Genomic DNA, 20,920 nt, shown 5'->3' with positions numbered 1-20,920 from the left:
TAATTTCCATTATTTCATTTTTTTGATGTTTTATTTTGAAAAGTGGCCGGATTCTCTCTGTTACATCCGTCTCACTTAACGCATGTCTATTGTGCGTGTGCTAACTTTATCTCATGCCGCACAGACAGACTACTACTGTATTTTTACCATTTTTCTTTCACCTCATATTTGGTCTCAAATGCTGATACTATGTGGGAATGCATAAAGGTAAGTTTTGATGACTTATTGAATGCTAATGTGCACATTTGTCTCAAGTTAATTCATGCTAGCACACTGCCTTGTACCACACACGTCAAACAGCGATGTAATAATCTCTGTGGAAAAACTTGGCTGGAACTTGAACTGGTGGATGGTGGGTCAGCATTCATTTTGTGCTTTTAATTTGATGTTATTCATGTCTTAGTTTTACACAATAAATAAGATCAAATTAGATCGCTATAATGTATTTGTGTGTATGAGATTTGTGGGAACACAAGCCGGTCCGTGGGTCAAAAAAGGTTGGGGACCACTGATATATATGACAAAGCTGAAATATAGTATTGTCTTGAAATATATATATAACTTATTAGCATATCTACATGTGTTGCTTTACAAAATATCAAAGTGGCCTTTTTCATTTTTCACTATGTGGCCCTCGCTGGAAAAAGTTTGGACACCCCAACAACAAATTATGAATGTGATGTTCTGTACAAAGCACTTCTGTTCGGAACCTACGCAGTAAAAAAAGATTCTCAGATCACCCAACTGGTTGAAAACAGTGGACCTAAAATTTGATTTACCTGTCTGACACCTGTGTCCCGAAGCCTGAAACAAGCTGCAGTCACATGAATCTGTCCGAGTGCACCAACCACCGTTCAGACAGGGAAAGTCACATGACTCTTGAAAAAGACAAGAAAACAGCAGGTTAATGAGCACCTGTTAACCATTGCATCAAGACCAACATCTTCGTCGCATGCATACATGGTGCATACATCTATTTCTTGTGGCGAGTGAGAGGAGACTTACTGCTATTTCGGTTTCTAGTCCCACAAAATATTTGAGCCAATATGGCACGGTTATTTGATTTAGACTGCAAACCACTAAGGCATGGGGGGGGGGGATCATTTTCAAACCGCAGCTCTAAAGATAAAATTACTACAGTATTAATGAGATAGGTATTAGACTAATTTGCTTTTAACCAAAACACAATAATAACACAATAATAAATGGGAGTGACAAGTATTTGACCAGAAAGCTTTTAACAAAAGTGAATTTTTCTCCTCTTTTTGTTGTTGTTGACTTAAAGGAAAGCTGCACTTTATTTGGAATTTTGCCCATCATTCACAGTCCTTACGTGAGACATGACATACAGTGTGTCTTTCTCTTTTCTGTGCATTCTAAAGATATAAAAACAGCTAAAAAGACGCAATTAAGAATGCGCGTAATGGGAATTACCTATTCCGCCTATAAAGCTTTCTGAAAAAAACTCCAAAAAGCGCCAACAAAGCTCCATTTACATATAATGTGACCTGTATGTTAACCAAGCTACAACGACATTGTTATGATTGTTGTTATTAAGCAGTATTAACATAAAGTAAAACTCCAAGGGAGTCGGTGCCTCACCAGCCATAAACTTCACCGCACGTCAGTACAAAATTGTCACCTACCTATGCTAAAATTTAAAAAAGTGATGCAGAGCTGACTGTGGAGGTCTCAATTCCCAAAGTGAAAAGTCCCAATCTGTCTGCCCTCTAGAGTAATGAAACTCCAAAAAGTAGGCAGTCATTGAACAAATTAGCAAAGACAAAACAATGGCTCCTCATCCCGCCTGTTACACCATCTGCTGAGTGGGCTTGCAGCATAGCATGTGTGCTCACTCAGCCGCATCTCACAAAGGTACAGATATCACACGACTTTTTTTAATTAGTACGCCAAAGCTTATCTTCCTTCTCTTTCATTCGGGGGTTATGATCACCCAGACTAACAAACATGTTTTTGGACTGTGGGAGGAAGCTGGAGTAACTGGAGGAATCTCGATAAGCACACGGAGAACAAAGAACACGTCATCCAATAGTAACAAAGATATGAATGCGGAAACTTCTTTCTCTGATACATCAGTGCATGCAATTACCTGACATCCTATGCAACCTTGACCTCAGGACTTCTTTTGCCTGTCTGGTGAATACTGAATCCTGAACTGGACGATGGTCTTGCGAAAAGACTCCGCTGGCAGGGTTTTCTGTTGCATTAGCTGATAACCAGCTTGATGGTTTTACCAAGCTCATCGAGGTTTCCCCGGGAGGTGATGGATTCGGCATTGATTGGTTGGTGTTGGTCAGTACTGGTTGTTTGACTGGCCTTGTTGGTGACTGGCTTGTTTGTGGTGTGGTCACTCCTGGAGTCGATGAGCTAGATAATGCTGTGTGTGATGGTGCTGGAGCGCTGCCTGATGGGCTGGTGAGTACTGTATGCGTAAGACTGTGCTTAGACGTAACAGTGGCGGATTGTGTAGGTGTCTCTTTGGTGGGTGGAGTTGTTGTGTCTGCTGACTGGCTGAGCGATGCCATGGTAGCTTGCTGTTGGTTGGATGAATCTGTTCTTGATGGTATCGTAACATGAATTGTTGAAGATGCGGTGAAGTTAGAGTTCAGTCTCCTTTGAGAGCTGGAGCTTGTGTGCGGCAAGTCATTGGAGGTCACATTGGATGTGGCCGTCCGGCTGACTGGAGTTTGCCTGAAGGCAGATGTGTTGCGGACTGATGGAACAGATGTTGATTGGGGTTCCTAAAAGAAAAGAAATTAATACAGTATAATTATTAGTTATGATTAGGGATGTGTACAGAAACACAGTATCATAATGGCACTGGTGGCAACGGTGGTATCTGGACCAAATAATTAGATATCGGTGCCTCATTTTGCTGCACGGAAATGAGGTATAGGTACCGGCGAGTCAACTGTTGTGATGGCTCACCCATCACCATCATGCACGTTATTCCGCTTACGAAGCGCTTTGAAGGCCTTCTGTTTTGCTTCCAACACACACCAGCTGCAAAGAAGCTAGGCTAGTATAATTATGTGGTGTCCAATCATCACGATTGTTATCAGTGACATGAATGTTTTGTGAGTGCAGTGTTTTATGTGCCACAATTTTTCACTTTGTCCGTTTTTTTGTCATAATCTGTGTTGTCGCTCTGCTGCCGCCTGTCTGCCTTTTGTTTTAGTGCATGCTGTCCTGCAGAGGCGGAGCTGTTGGCACACACCTGCAGCCAATGACTTCTACACCTTGTTAAGCTTGTTGAGGGCAGCTGTTCAGTGCCAGATTGTTCCTTCATTCCTCACCTGCAACCTGTGCCAACCTGCCTTGTTCACTACTAGCTTTCTGATCTCAGAACCTACCTCGTAGTGAGTATTTTTTTCCTGCTTGGCTACTTCCAGAAGTGATCCTGTTCGGTGTGCAACAGCGAATGTTAAGTACCTGCTTGGTTTTCAGCAGCGATTTCTGTTCACCTCTTGTGTGTTTTTTCCCCTGCACCCCTTTTGGCTCGCAGCGCTTTTTGTTGCTTAGTTTTATGTGGCTTAGCGCTGTATTTTTGTTCTTGGACTGTTTGACCATTTTTGTGTTGCCTTTTTCCTCCACGAAGGTCTCTTTTTGTATGAAACCTTTTTGTTATCACAACCGTTCTGTTCCTCTCTGCATCTTGGAGTCCAATAAGTTTAACACACCAGCACGTGATATATTTTTGGAAGCAGGTTCGGAGAACGTGTCATACTGTAATTTCCTTTTTTAAGTACTGGTTCGCGCACCTTTTGGGTACAAAAATTACAATGTTGGATAATACTGTATGTAACCAACACCCAACCCTGATAATGAGTCAACTGGTAACACTGTAAAAGTTATGTAACATACATGTAAAACATTTCTCTTTGGCAGACAGACCAAAAATGCTCCCAGACTTAGAGGCTCTGTGGACACCTGAGCTCTAAAACCCAAGCAGTAGGAACAAAGCAGATGGCAAAGGTGACCTTTAGGGGCAATGTGGGGGCTCCATAGCATCAATTTTTCATCAAAGATCAGTAACAGACATAGTAAAAGTCCGCTTTAGACATACCAGCCACAGTGCAGCTGAGCCAGATGCCAAAGACTGAAGCACCAAAGTGACTTTTTAGACCAATACAAGTGTTTTGTTGCAATATCCAACATGACATTGCTCTGTGCACCAGTGACCTGCAACTTGTGCTGATAACTGTTTTGTCACATCCATAGTTTGGACCGGAATTCTCACACCTTTCTGGAGAGTTGGACAAAAGGAAAAACGACATAACAGCTACTGTATATTCCTACTGGGACTTCCTTGCGTGTCTTTTTCTGCAGAATTTTAACTGAACATCCACACGGGGGGGGGCTAAATAGAGTGTGTGACAAAAAGTCGAAAAGTGCTCCATGTCGTGTCGCTCTTTGGATATTTCTGGTTGTGCACCACGTCCATCAGCAAGGATGGTGAATGTCGCTGCCTACCTGCCCTCCCTGGGAAGCGGTGTCCCATTTCTGCTGCTTTATCCTGCTGCTGTGTCTGAAAGAACAAGGACAGATTTGTTCCTGCTGCTGATCTCCCCCATGACACCATAAACCCGCCAACAACCAAACTAAACTGTCAACTCAAAATTGTACCATTTGCATTATGCAACAAATGTAATTCATTTATTTTTTTAATTAAATGTATTTTCATTTATATGTATATTAATGTATATTATATTTTTTTTTAAAAAGTAAATTAAAGAAATTTCTTCAAAAACAGCACATGTTTAGCATTTTGGTAAAACAAAAAATACAATTCAAGACTGTTATATGCAATGAAGTATATAAATGATTAAACCACCCTTGTTTCTTCAGTTTCTTGTTCATTTCAATGCCTGATACAACCAAAGGTACCTTTGTTTTGACAAATAATGACAACAAAAATAGCTCATAAGAGTTGAATTGTTGGGCAGTGCTATCTATAGCTATTCATGTAAGAACTTAAGTGCTTTTGGTTATCAAGAACACCATGGAAGTTGCTAGATATCAGCTCTTAAATTAAACTCTTATGAGCTATATTTGTTATATTTGTCCAAACAAATGTGCCTTTAGTTGTACCAGTTGGCATTAAAATGAATCAATAAACTGAAGAAACAAGGGTGGTCTACTCATTTTTTCCATGACTGTACACTGAGCAATAATGTAATATACATGAATAAATAAATCACATCTTACTTATTAAATTCATCTGAGTTCAAATGGTCCACTTCCACCTCATTGCTCGATAGCTGCACTGAAATCAAAGTAAGCAGATGGAGATGAACGAGAGTAATTACATTGCTAGAAACACAGGTACGCGTTGTGAAAGTAGTGTCTCACCTTGATAAATTAGGATTAAAGATAAAGATAAGTGCAAAAGCCTTTTCCAGCTAAGTCCTAAGTAACGATCCATTCAGTCAGGTTTCGACAGCATCACCTGGTGAAAACCTTCTGGCTGGACTCCCGCTGTTGCCTGCTCTGCGCCATCCAGCTCATCCTCAAGCAGCCGGCTGAGAGCCCCAAGAGCCGGGGCACCTTCTCATTAGCATAAAATATGCATACGTAAGGCAGTAGGTGGGCGGGGCCAAGCCAATAAAACGCGCCCAACACTCTTCTGGAGAGGCAGAGGTAGTCTCAGCGGATCCAGATGACACAAGTCTATGCTATCATCAACATCTGATGTGGAGCAGTGTATTGTAACAGACACTCCGTAAAAGTGTTTACTTCAGGGGTGTCCAAAGTGCAGCCAGGCTGTTTTTTTCTTGACCCACAATACATTCTAAAATTATAATTGAACAAGAAAGCTAAAAAAAAAATAAAAAATAAATAATCATCAGTAATTTTACAAGAATAAAGTCAAAATATCATGCGGAAAAATAACACATTTTAGTTGCATAAAGTTCAAATATTAAAGAAAGAAATTTTTTTTAAAGTTGTAATTTAAAAAAAAAAACTATCAGATAAAGTTGCACATTTTGGAAAATTAGGTTGTGGAAAAATTTCCAATGTTATGAGAATGAAGTCAAAATATAAAGTCATAATTACAAAAAGAAAATGTAAAAGAAGAAAGTTTAAATAAATAGACATAAAACTACTGCAGAAATTAAAAGAACAGCAGAATAAAATTAAAATAGAGAAAAAAAATCTCATTCTATCAAGAAGAAAGGTTGCAATTTTATGAGAAGAAACTATGTATTATGAGGAAAAATATAATTTTAGTAGAGCTGAAATATTAAAGACAAAGTATGTTATTGTTTAAACGTCGTAATAAAATGACAAACAAAAAGTCAAAAAAATCAGACTTCACAAATCACTCAGTGTTATATTTTGTCTCCCGCCGTATCCCTGCACACTGTCGCCTCCCCATTCTTGTGTGCGTGACGAAGACACGCGCATCTACACCCGCGACGGAGCGCTGCGGCCATCTTGTTTACGTGTTTGTTCCACAGCGGAAGAAGACGTGAGCGTCTTCGTCACGTACACAAGAATGGAGAGGCCTAAGTGCGCAGGGATATGGCGGGAGATAAATATAATGCAGAGCAATTTGTGAAGTCAGATTTTTCCGAGTAGGCATTTTTATGATGCAAATGTATTACTCTTTTGAATGCATATTGTTTTGAGAAGTCAAACTCCTTACTTGTGAAACCCCAGACTACGTAGAACTACATTCTTCATCAGCAAACTCCGACTAGAACGGGATTAAGGAGACCAAGTGGGGTGTGAGTCACGTTGATGGACTACACTGCTGATGGGGATGTCATACAACTTCATGTGAAAAAATCTGAACTAGCCCTTGAACAAAAACATTTTAATATTTGGAAAATTAAAAAAACCCAGCAAAAATTGAAAAACAGAGCAAGGAGTGAAGTTGATACTTATAATAAGCTTTTTCACCTATATCACAAAGCTGAGATGCAGTTTTTTATTTAAATACATATAACGTCTTAACATATCTACATGTTTTGCTTTACAAAATATCAAATTGGCCTTTGCATCCTTTCATTTTTCACTATGTGGCCCCCACTGGAAAAAATTTGGAGACCCTTTGTTTACTTACAATTGGATCAATACGATAATCGACCACCCCCATATATACTGTATATCATTCATGCTCATCGTTGATAAACAAGTGAAAATACAAGTAAAATGTACAGCATATACGTACCACTGTTTGAAAAAAGCCCACAATGTTACCATTTTTTTTTGTCTTCATGCATCATTGATGTTTGACAGATTCTTGTGCACGTCGTGAGCTCATTCAAACTTGCAATTAAAGCCTGTTGTTCTGGCGATCGGTTCTGGTGCTTGTGTGTGTCACCGAACATTACACTAACATTACTGACATCTAGTGACCAGTGTAGAATACAGTACCACATATCATCACATCTTTGAATGTGTCTTCTGAATGCCTTATAGTTGTATTTTAATTCATTTAAAAAAAACACTTAATTTAGGCAAAATAATGCATGAAAGTTGATTATATATGCATATTTTTGGCTAATAATAGGCCGTATTCAACCACAAAACATCATGATTTAGTACTTAATATACTTTAGAAAAACCGTGATAGAGTGAAGCCACAAAATTCGATCCGTGATGTGGCGAGGGACAACAGTATTGAAAAATGAAGCTTCACCACCTCTATTCTGCTGTTTTACTGCAATTTCCCTGACTCTGTGGACAGTTTCCAAGCTTATATGGAGTCGTCACAGTTGTACAGTTTGTGTAATTTCACATTACAGTCCAGTATATTGTTGTGGATGCAGCAGTTACACGTAACTGCTGCATTTGAAAACACAACAAATATTTAGTCAATTTGCTTCAACAATTGGCATCCCCATAGGTTGTTTTATGTTACATTTGGGGGGAAATTCAAAATCTGAACAAAGGCTAACCGTACCGGATAAGAAAACTCTCTGCCCCCCAGTGTCACCAGCCTCCCTGGGCTTTATTAGCATGTGAATGTCTCATTTTTGGCGGCGGCCACACTTCCTGAATCTCTCCTTTCTTTGCCCTCTAAAAAGGCCTTTGACTTCTATGGACCCCTCAGAGATCCCAGTAGGCTTTGTTTCCCACAGCGAGGGGGTTTCCCCTTGCATAAATGGGGAAAAAGACAGGGGTGGTGGCGGTTGGTGGCGGTTCTTAGTTTTTTGTTATACAGGGTAACAAGGGGGGGTGTTAAGATTTTCAGTTCCAAATTATTATTTTTAAACCTTTAATACCAAAGTTGTAGCCGGCAATAGGATTTGCAATGCTATTTTTAAATTACACTAAGTAATTTAACACATCAAAGACATCAAAGTTCTGCAGAAAAGTGACACAGTAGAACCTCGGATAGCGTGTATTTCGGTTAACTTTGAATATTTACGCTTAGGTTTGCATACATTTTCCGTTTAGCGTACAAAATGGCGCGCGTTTTGTCGCGTTATTACTACACTGCATGAGTCCAACTGTGTTCTTAATGTATTTTTTAATCACAAAACGTCCTGTTAGCATCCTTAGCTTGCTAACAAAATGGCAACCGGCACCCATGTCGTCATTAATGATATCATCAGCGGTTGACTCTAAAAAATGTTAACACAAAACACATTTTTATAGTTTTACATGCATAAAACAATTCTAAATGCATATAAATGAGAAATGAAAGGGATAAATGAACATTTAAGGTTACTTAACTTCATTGAAGACTTGACTGTTCCCAAAGACACAATGTGGCAGCAAGATTGACACCTTCCTGTTTTGCCATGAGTTATTTCTTGAATTCAATTGTGTTTCTCACCTTCTTTGTCAAAATGCTGGCACTGGCAACTTTGTTTGGCTCCATTCTGGGTTACTGAGTTGAGAAACACTGTTGAATTCAAGAAAGAAAACTCAAAACAAGAAAATGGTGTTGATGAGGAAGGTGTTGGAAGTCGCTGCCACATTGCGTCTTTGGGAACACTCAGTGAAGCGTCTTCAGTGAAGGTAAAAGTAACCTTTCAACCTCATTTATCCCTTTCATTCATCATTTATATGTACTGATATGCATTTCCAATTGTTTTCGGCATGTAAAACTATAAAAACGTGTTTTTTGACATTTTTGGCTTTTTTTTTTAATGGGATTTACATTACTTGTTAGGGGAAAAATGTATTTGGTTCGCGTCCTTTTTGGTTAGAGTCGGACCCTCTGGAACTAATTACTGACGCTAACCAAGGTTCCGTTGTATTTTATGTTTTAGTTTGTGTACCTCGCCGTGTTGTCGTTTTTTTTTGCCAGACTGCAAAACATGTTGTGGAGGTCGTTCAGGAAGTAAACAAAGAGGTTCCTTCACATACTCTTGATATTGTTCATATTGTAAATCCCACGTTCTTTATTCATGTACTGTACAGTACATTCTGTGTGTCTCAGTAAAAAGCTGCAAAATTCAGTTCCGTTTTTTTAAGTGATCTGTCGTTATAGCATCGTTGTAATGCGAAACAACCTCCACACTTCTAAAGCTAAAATAATTCCAGGTGGACTGTTACAATTACAGGTGGTTAAGTATAAGATACATTCCTAGACTGTGATGTGAGTCGACTCCATACCTAAACTGAACCTAACTGAACTCTACACAGAATACATGGGACATAAAATACTATACAAGAATGAAATGAAACAGCAATTTAAAAAAAGAGATAACTTACTTCCCACTTCCTGTTCAGTGGGAGCAGGAAGTAGAAAAAGGCAGGAGACTCTCCAGAAGGCGTACAGCAACACTTCCTGAATCAACACAAGGCTCATTGGGATACAGTGTTAAGTCTGGTCCTCCAGCCAGAGCACAAGCAACCTTTCCATCTCAATAACACTGTAAGACCACTACGTTGCTTAGTTATCACTGTCACTTTCGTAGGAGCAGATCCTTCTGCATAGTAGTCTTGGTGGTCGTTTCTCCTCTCCCTGAACTTCTGATGATGTCTGTTTTCACTTCCATGATGGCTTTTCTTTTTCTCAACGCACTTCCACCAGCAGAGCCTGCCTTACACTTGGTAGACATACCAAAGTGAAAAAAGTGAATTAATAAGCTACGTTATTCAATCCTTATGGCTGTGAAAGAGACAAAACACTGTACCGTATTTCAGCACCAGACGCCTCGCCTTGTACATATTGTAATGTGCAGCACATAACACCTATTTAGTCACCTTTACGCGCCCATTATTCTTCAGCACTTTCAATCATAAAAATGGCTAAATGAACTAAAATACAAATACAAGCCATTCAGACGACAAATTAAAAAGACGTGATGGTATGTAATATTCTACATTGGCCACAAGGCGTCAGTAATGTTACATTGATGAGACAATAGCTAATGCATGAAGTACTGTACAGAAACCAGAAGTAAAAAAGAACAAGGAGCTTTCCCAATGATAACGTGCAACTTTACTGTCTTATTTGTCTTACATGGCTTATTTTCGCTTATAATGTCTACTATATTAGGTAATACGAGTGTATAGGTGACTATGGGTGCTAATAATGATAGAAGGCCATAAACAGGTTTTCTATGAAAATTCAACTTATAATTAACGAACCCTACTACAGTTGGGTGCAGAACCAATTGTGCAATAAACAAGGGATTACTGTAATTAATTAATTTATGGGGGTACATATGACCAGGGAACGATGAAACTCTAGACATGAAGTAACACCCCTATAGTGGCCTTTACATTCCTATAGTAGATATAATCAGAGAAAATAAGCTATATACATTTAAATAAGTGCTCTTGCTCATGTGTGTTGCAATAAATGTCTTCTGGATGTGTGTACAGGAAGTGACGTCGGCGGTTCAGAGTTGAGTTTTAGCTGGATTACGCCCACAACAGTAGCCCGTTTTGTTATTATTATGATTATTATGTGTTGAATTCACTCGTGTCTGAGTTAAAAAACTATTTCTAAAGAATTTTTTTTTTTATCACATCCAGTCAACAGTTGTCAGACCTCCAAGATTTTGGTGTGTGGAATTTTTTTGGATTTTTTTTTTCCCAGTTCGCTTTCCATCTCTGTTCTACTTCACTCCATGCTTATTTGACAGGCTTTCTAAACTCATCAGATGTTACTTGTGCACTGCTGTCCTCTTGGAACAGAAAAGGGTCTTCCTTAACCTTTTCCACAAAGTTGGAAGCATGCAACCAGAGGCGCTGCTCGCCAACAGGCAAGGGCTGACCAACTTTCATCACAGTTCGGTAATCTTTCTTCCAGTGGCTAACAATCTAAAAAAAAAAAAAAAGAAAAGATAAATGCATTGGATGCATTTTGTTAGCTGCCGTGGTTGAATCCAGGTTAATATCGCCATGTTTTTATTTTGAAGCTTACTTTGCATTGAACAGGAAGTCACTGTGCATGTTTTAATGCTAACTAGTCTGTAGTGATGACCATGTTGTCCGTTTGTTCCACTGCAGTATTTCTTCCTATAAAACTATGAGAACATTTTAATACAAGCTGAGCTGAGTAAAAAAATAAAAAAAAAAACAGAATACAACAAATTTATTAGAAAGGCAGTGCAAACAAGTGAAACCTCTCTTGCATTTTACTGGTTCTACAACAGGTTATTTTTTGCACTCTTTCATTAGTTCTATGCATCTTAACAGAACAAACAGAAAATTGGCACGCTTGTCTAGAAGTATGATATTGAAATTTCCAACAAAGCCTGCCTGCTCTTCAAAAGATGTAAACAGGAAGCACTTACCCTGAAAAAAACATTTAAAATTAATGTCATTTAAAGTTAAATGACTCCAAAAAAATGAGACTAAATCATATTAAAAGGCAAGAAAGAAATGAAACATTCGAAGATCACAATTTTACAGTTCATTGCTTGTGTTGACCGCTGCAAATAACAAAATAATGGTGACGATAAAGCAAAAATCACACTGCCCAAGTTTGACAAGCTGAGTGGAGGAGTTAAGTAGTAGAAAACTCATGTCCATTCTATAACCAAATGGGAAAATAAATGCTGAAATATGCATATTTTGTATTCATTGTTCAGAATTCACCCTTTAAAAAACATTGGACAACAAAACCACATAAGGCTGGAGTGAAACTTTAACGTGACAAGCTCCTGTAAGACTGGAGCCAAGAAAAAAAACATGGTGCACCATGCAGCACAGGGATTTTAGATGTGAACCTCCATCAAAATGTTGTATTTCTTCTGCAAAACATTCACTGCTTTTACGGTACCTTTTTTTTTTTTTTAAACAAGAAAATATTCTTAGGTTTCAAAAATCTACTCAAAACGCACATTATCTGTCTCGTGGGGTTCTGTGTGTGTGTGTGCGTGTGCGTGTGTGTGTTATCTTTGGATGTAGAGTCCCGCATGCTCCCTGGAGTGTTGCGTTATCTGGGCCGGTGGTTGGCAAGCAGTAAGTCTTTGTCCTTGCATGTGAGGCAAAGTTTGAGGTTCCTCAGCGAGCCACCAGCAGAGTAAAAGGCCCACATGCCCATTAGGAACAAGATGACGTAGGTGGGAACCAGGCTGCCGACATACTCCGGATTCTGAAAAGTCTGTGAGATGAGACAAGAGGTGGATCAACATGAAGCAAGGCAAGTTTATACAGTGGTGTATTATCAAACAAATTTAAAGTCAATGACAACACAAGTGAACACAAAATGCAGTTTTTAAATGAAACTTTTTATTATTTTACAAAGGGAAAAAAATCCATGGCCTCCATGGCCCTGTGTGAAAAAGTGATTGCCCCCTAAACCTAATAACTGGTTGGGCCACCCTTAGCAGCAACAACTGCAATCAAGCGTTTGCGATAACTTGCAATGAGTCTCTTACAGCGCTGTGGCCCACTCATCTTTGCAGAACTGTTGTAATTCAGCCACATTGGAGAGTTTTCCAGCATGAAGCGTCTTTTTAAAGGTCATGCCACAGCATCTCAATAGGACTCAGGTCAAGAACTTTGACTAGGCCTTCAAAGGTGGACTTGCTGGTGTGTTTACGATCATTGTCCTGCTGCAGAACCCAAGTTTGTTTCAGCTTGAGGTCCCAAACAGCACCAGACCATCACACTACCACCACCATATTTTACTGTTGGTATGATATTCTTTGTCTGAAACGCGGCGTTATTTTTTCACCAGATGTAATGGGACAAACACTTTTCAAAAAGTTCAAATTTGTCTGTGAGACCACAGAGTATTTTCCCAAAGGTCTTGGGGATCATCACGATGTTTTCTGGCAAAATTTAGATGAGCCTTAATGTTCTTTTTGTTCAACAGTGGTTTTGGTCTTAGAACTCTGCCATGCAGGATGTTTTTGCTCAGTGTCTTTCTTATGGTAGAATCATGAACACAGACCTTAAACGAGGCATGTGATGCCTGCAGTTCTTTGGATGTTGTTGTGGAGTCTTTTGTGACCTCTTTTTGAAATAACACCCCACATTTTGTGTTCAGTTGTGTTGTCATGAACTAATATTTAAATTTGTTTGATGATCTGAAACATTTAAGTGTGACAAATATGCAAACAAATAAGAAATCAGGAAGGGGGAAAACACTTTTTTCACACACACATATATACACAGGTAGTTCCTGGAGGATGAAGGAATTGATACATTGACTGGCCACCACGTTCACCTGACCTAATCTCAATAGAACACCTATGGGACATTATGTTTAGGTCCATCCGGCGCCGCCAGGTTGCTCCTCAGATTATCCAGGAGCTCATTGATGCCCTGGTCCAGATCTGGGAGGAGATCCCCCAGGACACCATCCGTAGTCTCATTAGGAGCATGCCCCGACGTTGTCAGGCATGCGTACAAGCACGTGGGGGCCACACAAACTACTGAGAATCATTTTGAGTTGCTACAATGACATTTTAGCTAAATGGACCAGTCTGCTGCATCATTTTTTCACTTTCATTTTTGGGGTGTCTTTGATTTCCCCCCTCTATAGGGTGATCATTTTCATTTCTATCAAATTATGTGGCATCATTTTGTTACTAATACATCACCCAATTATTGTCAGGAAAGATATTCAAGATCATTTTTCCCCCAGTTTAGATCTGATGTGTTTTTGAAGTGTTACTCCAATTTTTTTGAGCAGTATATAGAAATATATACTGCTCAAAAAAATTAGACAATAGAACAATGATGGTATCAATTCCTTCATCCTCCAGGAACTACCTGCATTCACTAGCCACATGAGGTCGGGCACTGTCGTGGATCGGGAGGAAACCAGGTCCCACTGCACCAGCGTAGGTTTTGACAATGGGTCCAAGGATTTTATCCCGATACCTAATAGCAGTCAGGGTGCCGTTATCGTTATCTAACCTGTAGAGGTCTGTGCATCCTTCCAGGGATATGCCTCCCCAGACTATCACTGACCCACCACCAAACCGGTCATGCTGAATGATGTTGCAGGAGGCATAACGTTCTCCACGGCATCTCCAGACCCTTTCATGTCTGTCGCATGTGCTCAGGTTGAACTTGCTCTCATCAGTGAAGAGCACAGGGCACCAGTGGTGTAGTTGCCAATTCTGGTGGTCTATGGCAAATGCCAATCGAGCTCTACGGTGCTGGGCAGTGAGCACAGGGCCCACTACAGGACGTCGGGCCCTCAGGCCACCCTCATGGAGCCTGTTTCTGATTGTTTGGTCAGAAACATTCACACCAGTGGCCTGCTGGAGGTCATTTTGTAGGGCTCTGGCAGTGCTCATCCTGTTCCTCCTTGCACAAAGGAGCAGATACCGATCCTGCTGAGGGTTGAAGGACCTTCTATGCCCTGTCCAGCTCTCCTGGAGTAACTACCGGTCTCCTGGAATCTCCTCCATGCGTCCAGGTACCGCAGTGATGCCCTGGTCCAGATCTGGGAGATCCCCCAGCACAGCATCCGTAGTGTCATTAGGAGCATGCCCCGACGTTGTCAGGCATGCGTACAAGCACGTGGGGGCCACACAAACTACTGAGAATCATTTTGAGTTGCTACAATGACATTTTAGCAAAATGGACCAGTGTGCTGCATCATTTTTTCACTTTCATTTTTGGGGTGTCTTTGATTTCCCCCCTCTATAGGGTGATCATTTTCATTTCTATCAAATTATGTGGCATGATTTTGTTACTAATACATCACCCACTTATTATCAGGAAAGATATTCAAGATAATTTTTCCCCCAGGTTAGAGCTGAAGTGTTTTCAAAGTGTTCCTCTAATTTTTTTGAGCAGTATATACATACTGTATATACATGTATAAATATAAAGCACAATTCATACACAAGGTAGTTCAAAGTGCTTAACAGAAAACATTGCAAGAACATTAAAAGCATTTCTAAATCACAATTCTCCATTGGCTGCTGCCATCAAATCATCTGTCTTAAGTAATGGTCTGTATACATCTAATATACAGAACCATAATTAGCTCACATTCGACACATCAGAAATAGGCCACATCGGAAAAAAAACCCTGGAAATGTATCACCCCAACTGTGTAGCGACAGCCACACAGCCCAGAGTGCAACAGACCTTAAAAGTATTTCACTTCACACATCACTCACCAGACAGGAAACGACCAGATGGCTGATGACAACAGCAGCCACGGCCCACCAACGCTTCTTTTCACAGGCGTCAAAGAAGACGACACCCCAGAACATGTGCAGAAGGATGATGGCCATCGTCATGAATGCTGGAAATGGACGAGTTTATTTAAATGGAGAACAAATGCCAGATACCTCAATTTTCACTTCAAATGTTGTTGGTTGAAAGCAAACGGCTTGGCTTTTTGGTATGTCCTGCATGTCCAGCTTATATAAATGTCAGGAAAATCCGACTACATGAGGTGGCTTTGGTGTCCAAACTTTTTCCACCGAGGACCACACACTGAAAAATCAAAAGGATGAAGGGGGGCCACTTTTACATTTTGTAAACCAACCCGTGTAGATATGCTGAGATGTTTTTTATACTTAAAGAAAAAAAAGAGGCTGTATCTCAGCTTCAATGCGTATTACAGTATATGTATCAACTTTTCCTCCCCGCATTACACTTCCTTGCTATTTAATTTTTTTGTGTAAATATTTCAACTTTCTTCCGGTCGATTTTTTTCTTGTAATATTCTGGCTTTATTTTCATAATATTTTGACTTTATTGTTATAATATTATAACTCTTTCCCAACCCAGTTTTCCAAAATGTGCAACTTTGTTTTGTTGGCTCATATTATGAATTTTTTCCCTATAATTATAATAGTAAATAATTAAATATAATAATATATAAGATGCAATAATTAAAATAATAAAATAACAATAATTAAAACAATTAAAATAATATGTTAGCTATTGTTTTTTTGATTTATTTTTTTAAATGTGCTGAGGAAAAATATTTTAAAAAACAACAGCGCCCCTGGGCTGCACTCTGGACACCCAATCTGAGGATTTATGTCTCATTCTTATGGAAGAGGCTGCTACCGATGCAGCCTATCTCTTGCAAACCGGATATCCGGTCATATCGGTTTATCATTCACAATCCTAACACCCCTCTTCCGATTGTGACAAAAGAGGGCACAATTCAGGGCACTCGTAGACAATATACGCTGTTGTGGGTGTTAGGTGGGCCCAGGCCTGGTGCAGATGACCTAGTGTGAGTACACACTTAACACATCTTTTGGGTTTTTTTTACTATAACATTACCATTTTTTACTTTTTAGGCCACGTGGCATTTTAAAGGGGTGCGCAGACTCTTGGTCTGTACTGCTTGTGGAATCATGCTGGATGAGAGTAAAGTACCTGAAGACAAGAAGTAATGTTGTGAGTCTCCATGGATCCCAACAGTGCCTGGGCCAACAGAGTCAGCCAGAATGTTCACCACGGAGAATGCTCCACTCATGAAGCCAAAGCCGAGGCCGGACACTAAGACATATCATAAGCAAAGTGACATCTCTGGGGACGAGACCGCAGACATTTTAGAACAATTAATGAATAGCTAGATTGATTAGCTTGTCCTCAATTACAAAGTCAGGATAGGGCACAAAAATACTGTTTTGAAAGTAAGGACTAACTGTACCGTAGGCCAGTTGTCTTATGGAGATGGGCATGGTCTCCTCCTGACTCAGAGTGAGAAGCCCTTCATTCGCTTTCCTGCAGGAAAACACACAAACACACCAATCTTAAAGCACAGGGGTGTCCAAACTTTTTCCACCGAGGGCCACATAGTGAAAAATGAAAGGAAAGGATGCAAGGGCCACTTTGATATGAAAGTTATACATAAGAAATTATAAATATATATACACAGTACATATTTCAAGAAAAAAACTGCATCTCAGCTTTGTAAAAAAAATATATATATATATCTTTCTGCTGAGTTTTTTTTTGCATTTTCCAAATATTTCAACTTTCTTTTTGTAATTATGACTTTATTACCACAATATTTTGACTTTATTCCTGTAATATAATGAGATTTTCCTCAAACAAAATTTTCAAAAATGACAACTTTGTTTTGTCTTGTTTCTCATAATATTCCGACTTTTAAAAAAATTATGTATTTTTTTCTTTAATATTTCAACTCTGTTACTTTCAAGAAAAATGCATCTCAGCTTTGTCACGTAGGTGAAAGTGTGTCATCAGTATCAACTTCAGACTTTTCCCATTTTTTAATGTTTTTTTTTTTAATTTTCCAAAAATTCAACTTTCGTCTTAAATACAATAATATTACAACTTTTTGCAAAATGACAATTTTATTTGTTGTTTTGTTTGCTTCTCATAATACAGCAATAAAATATTCCATTTATAACAAAGGAATCCTACTTTGCGGAAATTCACTTATCACGACCGAGTCTGTAACCACTTAACTGCAATAAATGAGGGATTACTGTATATGTGTTTTTTCATCATTTGCTGGGGGGTTTGGACCGTAAGCCCTCCAAAAAAACTGTATAGAGGCTCCACTGAATGTAGCAGTTACATCAGCGTCTAAAAACATCCCAACAACTGTGCGTCAGCTTACTTGAGCAGCTTATAGTAAGCAAAGCGGAAGGTCTCTTGCAGGAGAACGGACAGCACCACACCAAAGATGAGGAGGCCTTTCTGCTGCTCCGCACTGTCCTTATTGCTGATCTGAACAGAGATGAACCAAACCAGAGACGCCAGCAGGAGAGAAACTAGCCAGAAAAATGCTCTGTAAGACAACAAGCACACACACAAGTTACATGAAAGAATGTAACACGATCATGTGACTTTTCTTCTAGAGTGGTCAATCCTCTGTAGGGCTGCACAAAAAAACACAATTTCAATTCACACTGCAAAACATGCAAGCTAATTGAATTTGATTTTACTTAACAAGCTGCAGAACAAACACTGCCATTGACGACACGTCACCCTCACTCTCGCCCAGCGACCCTCACTGGCCAGGGCGAGTTGCCTCCACCCCCTCTCTGACGGCCTGTCTATCAGTCATCACTCATTCATTGACTTGTCTTCTGACTTGTCTTCATTACGTCCATGAATGTACTGTCGAGTGAGCGAGCGTGCCATGCTTTTCACTCTTCTAGTTTCTTGTCTTTCTATGCATGTTTTTATTCAGGAAGTACCCCGTGATCTGTCTTTCCAGGACCTCCCTTGAAGAACAGTTTCTTAAAAGCAGAATAAGACAAGTAGGAGTCTAATAATAATAAATAATAGTGGTAACAATCATAAAAAAAGTGTGATTTCTTTAAAACCTAAGCAGATAGCCCTAAGGCCTGCACCGTGAAAGTGGCTGAACATACCCGGCCTTTATGCTCAGTGCGCGTTTGACATCTTATTATTCTACTTCCATGCAAATCCTGGGGCCGGTGTATTCTACACAAGAGGATCAAGCAATTATTATGGAGCGTTATGAGGAGTTCAAAAAGATTATCACTGCCAAAAACAACACTGTTGCTGTCAACAGAGAGAGAGAGGCAGAAAATTGCCGAGCGTGTAAATATGTAAATAACACTGATTATTACACTATACCCTTAGTGTTTTCATTTCTGAAAGCTCACCGTTTACATTTAGACACTTATCCGTTTAAAAAATATATAAACTAAAGCATGTTTTCATATTTTACTTCTATATATATATACTACTCACAAAAAGTTACGGATTTGCACAGCTGTTATGTAAGAGAACTGCACATTGTGCATTCAGTGCGTTAAGTATTGATACATTTTGGACATGTGCATTCAAAATTAGAGAAGCTCAAATTAAGTTCCCTTGTAAAGTTTATAAAGAATATACAGTAGTACATTTTAGGTTCAGGTATATCCCTAACTTCTTGTGAGTAGTAGATTACACATGGTATGCCCTGCTGGCAACCAGTCCAAGGTGTACCTCTCCTCTCGCCCATAGACAGCTGGGATAGGCTCCAGCATACCCCAGCGAGCTTAGTCAGGACAAGCGGCATAGAAAACGGACGGATGGATGGATATTACACATGCCTCGTTGTGTTCACTAGATGGCAGTGTTGGAGTGTTTTGTGACGAGTTTTTTCCTTTTCGATAGAATAAAGACGTGATTTATTTCAGTTAATGAATGCAAATATTTTAATATAAGAAGACCAACAGGCTGAGCATGCTAGGGCTGCTGTGACATATAGGTTTGCTAACACTGGCTGAACAAATATTTCATATTGCATTTTATTCCTGACGCTCGGCTCAAAAGGTGAGCAAATGTAACATATTCCTGCGGCTGATCTATACCTCTTCTGGAGAATGCTAGCAGATCAACGCCATCTTGAAAAAGCCACCCCGGTCGTAGTGCTGCCCAAATTATTAGTGCCCCCAGGTCCACCGAGTTCTCAACAAATGGTGACGCCACCTCCAAATGAGTTACACAGTGAAACACTGGTGCCTTTTTGGCCTATTTTAAGGTGAATGAGTTTAGCCTAAGTAAACATGGTGATACAATAGCTGCTTTAAAAGAGAGCCGCCTTCATAGTGCAAGCTTGGCTTTAGACTCAACAGACATCCCTAAGCCACTAAACTCGCCTGTGTGCGTGTGTATGTGTGAAAAAAATCATCCAAGAGATTCTCTGCAAGAAAATGGGGATTCACATTTCACAAGTAAAACCTGACACAAATTGTAAAGATGAGGTGCAGTGCCCTTGAACTATCCCAAACACATTGGTTTTAAATCGTGTCATGTTAAATCTGTTGAATGACAAGGGCACATCAGATTTTCCACACGATTATATTGTTTTAACTAAAAGATAAAGAAAGATATATGGATTGATCACATACCCATCAGATTACTCACTTATTTCTGAGCCCACCAGTGCTTTAAATAATAGACAATGTATCAGTGGGAATCTGACATTACTAAGGGATGCACCAAAAACAATGACTATTAGACGCCCATTCTCCCATGCCCTTGTCATAACAGTCTATTACCAGATCAAAGATTATACAGTGTAGTGTACATTTGAGTGAACCCTGGCTTTGTTTTTCCAACAGAGGAAGCTAGTAAAGCTCCCTGCTAGCATGCTAGTGACGGGAGTTCATCAATGTGAGCACGATCGTATTCAAGTTTTACTCACAATGAAAGAGTAAGTATACAAAAAGGTGCCGAAAGAAGACATCATATCTCACCCAGCTATGAGGAAAATGACCCGCAGCGGCTCCCGGGCGATGGTAAACAGGAACAGAGCAATAGCAGGGCCGAAAGCAATGAAAGTACAGCCAAAAAACACCGCCGCCGTCATTTTGGCAAATCTTGGTGAATGAGCAGAAAGCCGCGCACACACAGAGCGCTTTGTCAAGTTTTCTACACAAGCGATTTATGTGACAATTTATTGATATGATAATGGCGGCCTGTTTGCTTGTTCTAATCGTACCAAGAAGTGCCTCTACTTCCGCCAGTCTCAGGGGCATGAATGTGCGAGTATTGAACGAGTCGTTCAAACTGGCGAGTGTTTTTCTTAGAATTGGGACTCACGGGT

General features: G+C 39.7%; 2 protein-coding genes across 3 annotated transcripts in view; both read right to left on the bottom strand.

Moving 5' to 3' along the window:
• otog (otogelin) overlaps positions 1 to 5,520 on the bottom strand; it is an 83,847-nt gene extending 78,327 nt beyond the window's left edge. For both annotated transcript variants that reach the window (XM_054771615.1, XM_054771617.1), the window contains exons 1-5: positions 5,374 to 5,520; positions 5,230 to 5,287; positions 4,495 to 4,549; positions 2,111 to 2,762; positions 780 to 878 (exon numbers count right to left, since the gene is read on the bottom strand). In XM_054771615.1, the coding sequence (XP_054627590.1) occupies positions 780 to 878; positions 2,111 to 2,762; positions 4,495 to 4,549; positions 5,230 to 5,287; positions 5,374 to 5,446 (937 nt within the window). In that variant the 5' untranslated portion in view covers positions 5,447 to 5,520. The remainder of the gene's footprint in view (positions 1 to 779; positions 879 to 2,110; positions 2,763 to 4,494; positions 4,550 to 5,229; positions 5,288 to 5,373) is intronic.
• Positions 5,521 to 11,515: 5,995 nt separating this feature from the next.
• aph1b (APH1B gamma secretase subunit) lies at positions 11,516 to 20,840 on the bottom strand. The gene is made up of 6 exons (XM_054772000.1): positions 20,571 to 20,840; positions 17,969 to 18,139; positions 17,030 to 17,103; positions 16,753 to 16,875; positions 15,531 to 15,658; positions 11,516 to 12,544 (listed from the first exon to the last, which is right to left on the bottom strand). The coding sequence occupies exons 1-6, from the start codon at positions 20,681 to 20,683 to the stop codon at positions 12,377 to 12,379; spliced, it is 777 nt and encodes a 258-aa protein (XP_054627975.1). The 5' UTR covers positions 20,684 to 20,840; the 3' UTR covers positions 11,516 to 12,376.
• Between the last annotated feature and the right edge of the window lie 80 nt (positions 20,841 to 20,920).

The sequence above is a fragment of the Dunckerocampus dactyliophorus genome, chromosome 3, assembly GCF_027744805.1.
Source record: "Dunckerocampus dactyliophorus isolate RoL2022-P2 chromosome 3, RoL_Ddac_1.1, whole genome shotgun sequence".
Classification (NCBI taxonomy): Eukaryota; Metazoa; Chordata; class Actinopteri; order Syngnathiformes; family Syngnathidae; genus Dunckerocampus; species Dunckerocampus dactyliophorus.
This window is presented reverse-complemented; position numbering and strand designations above follow the sequence as displayed.

Bases quoted from the DNA above. Each gene is read 5' to 3' on its own strand.
- aph1b (XM_054772000.1), bottom strand. From the start codon at position 20,683: ATGACGGCGGCGGTGTTTTTTGGCTGTACTTTCATTGCTTTCGGCCCT. The intron at 15,659-16,752 runs GTACTTTACTCT...GTCCATTTCCAG, and splicing joins ACATTACTTCTTGTCTTCAG to CATTCATGACGATGGCCATC. The intron at 12,545-15,530 runs GTGAGTGATGTG...CTCATCTCACAG, and splicing joins ATCTGGTCGTTTCCTGTCTG to ACTTTTCAGAATCCGGAGTA.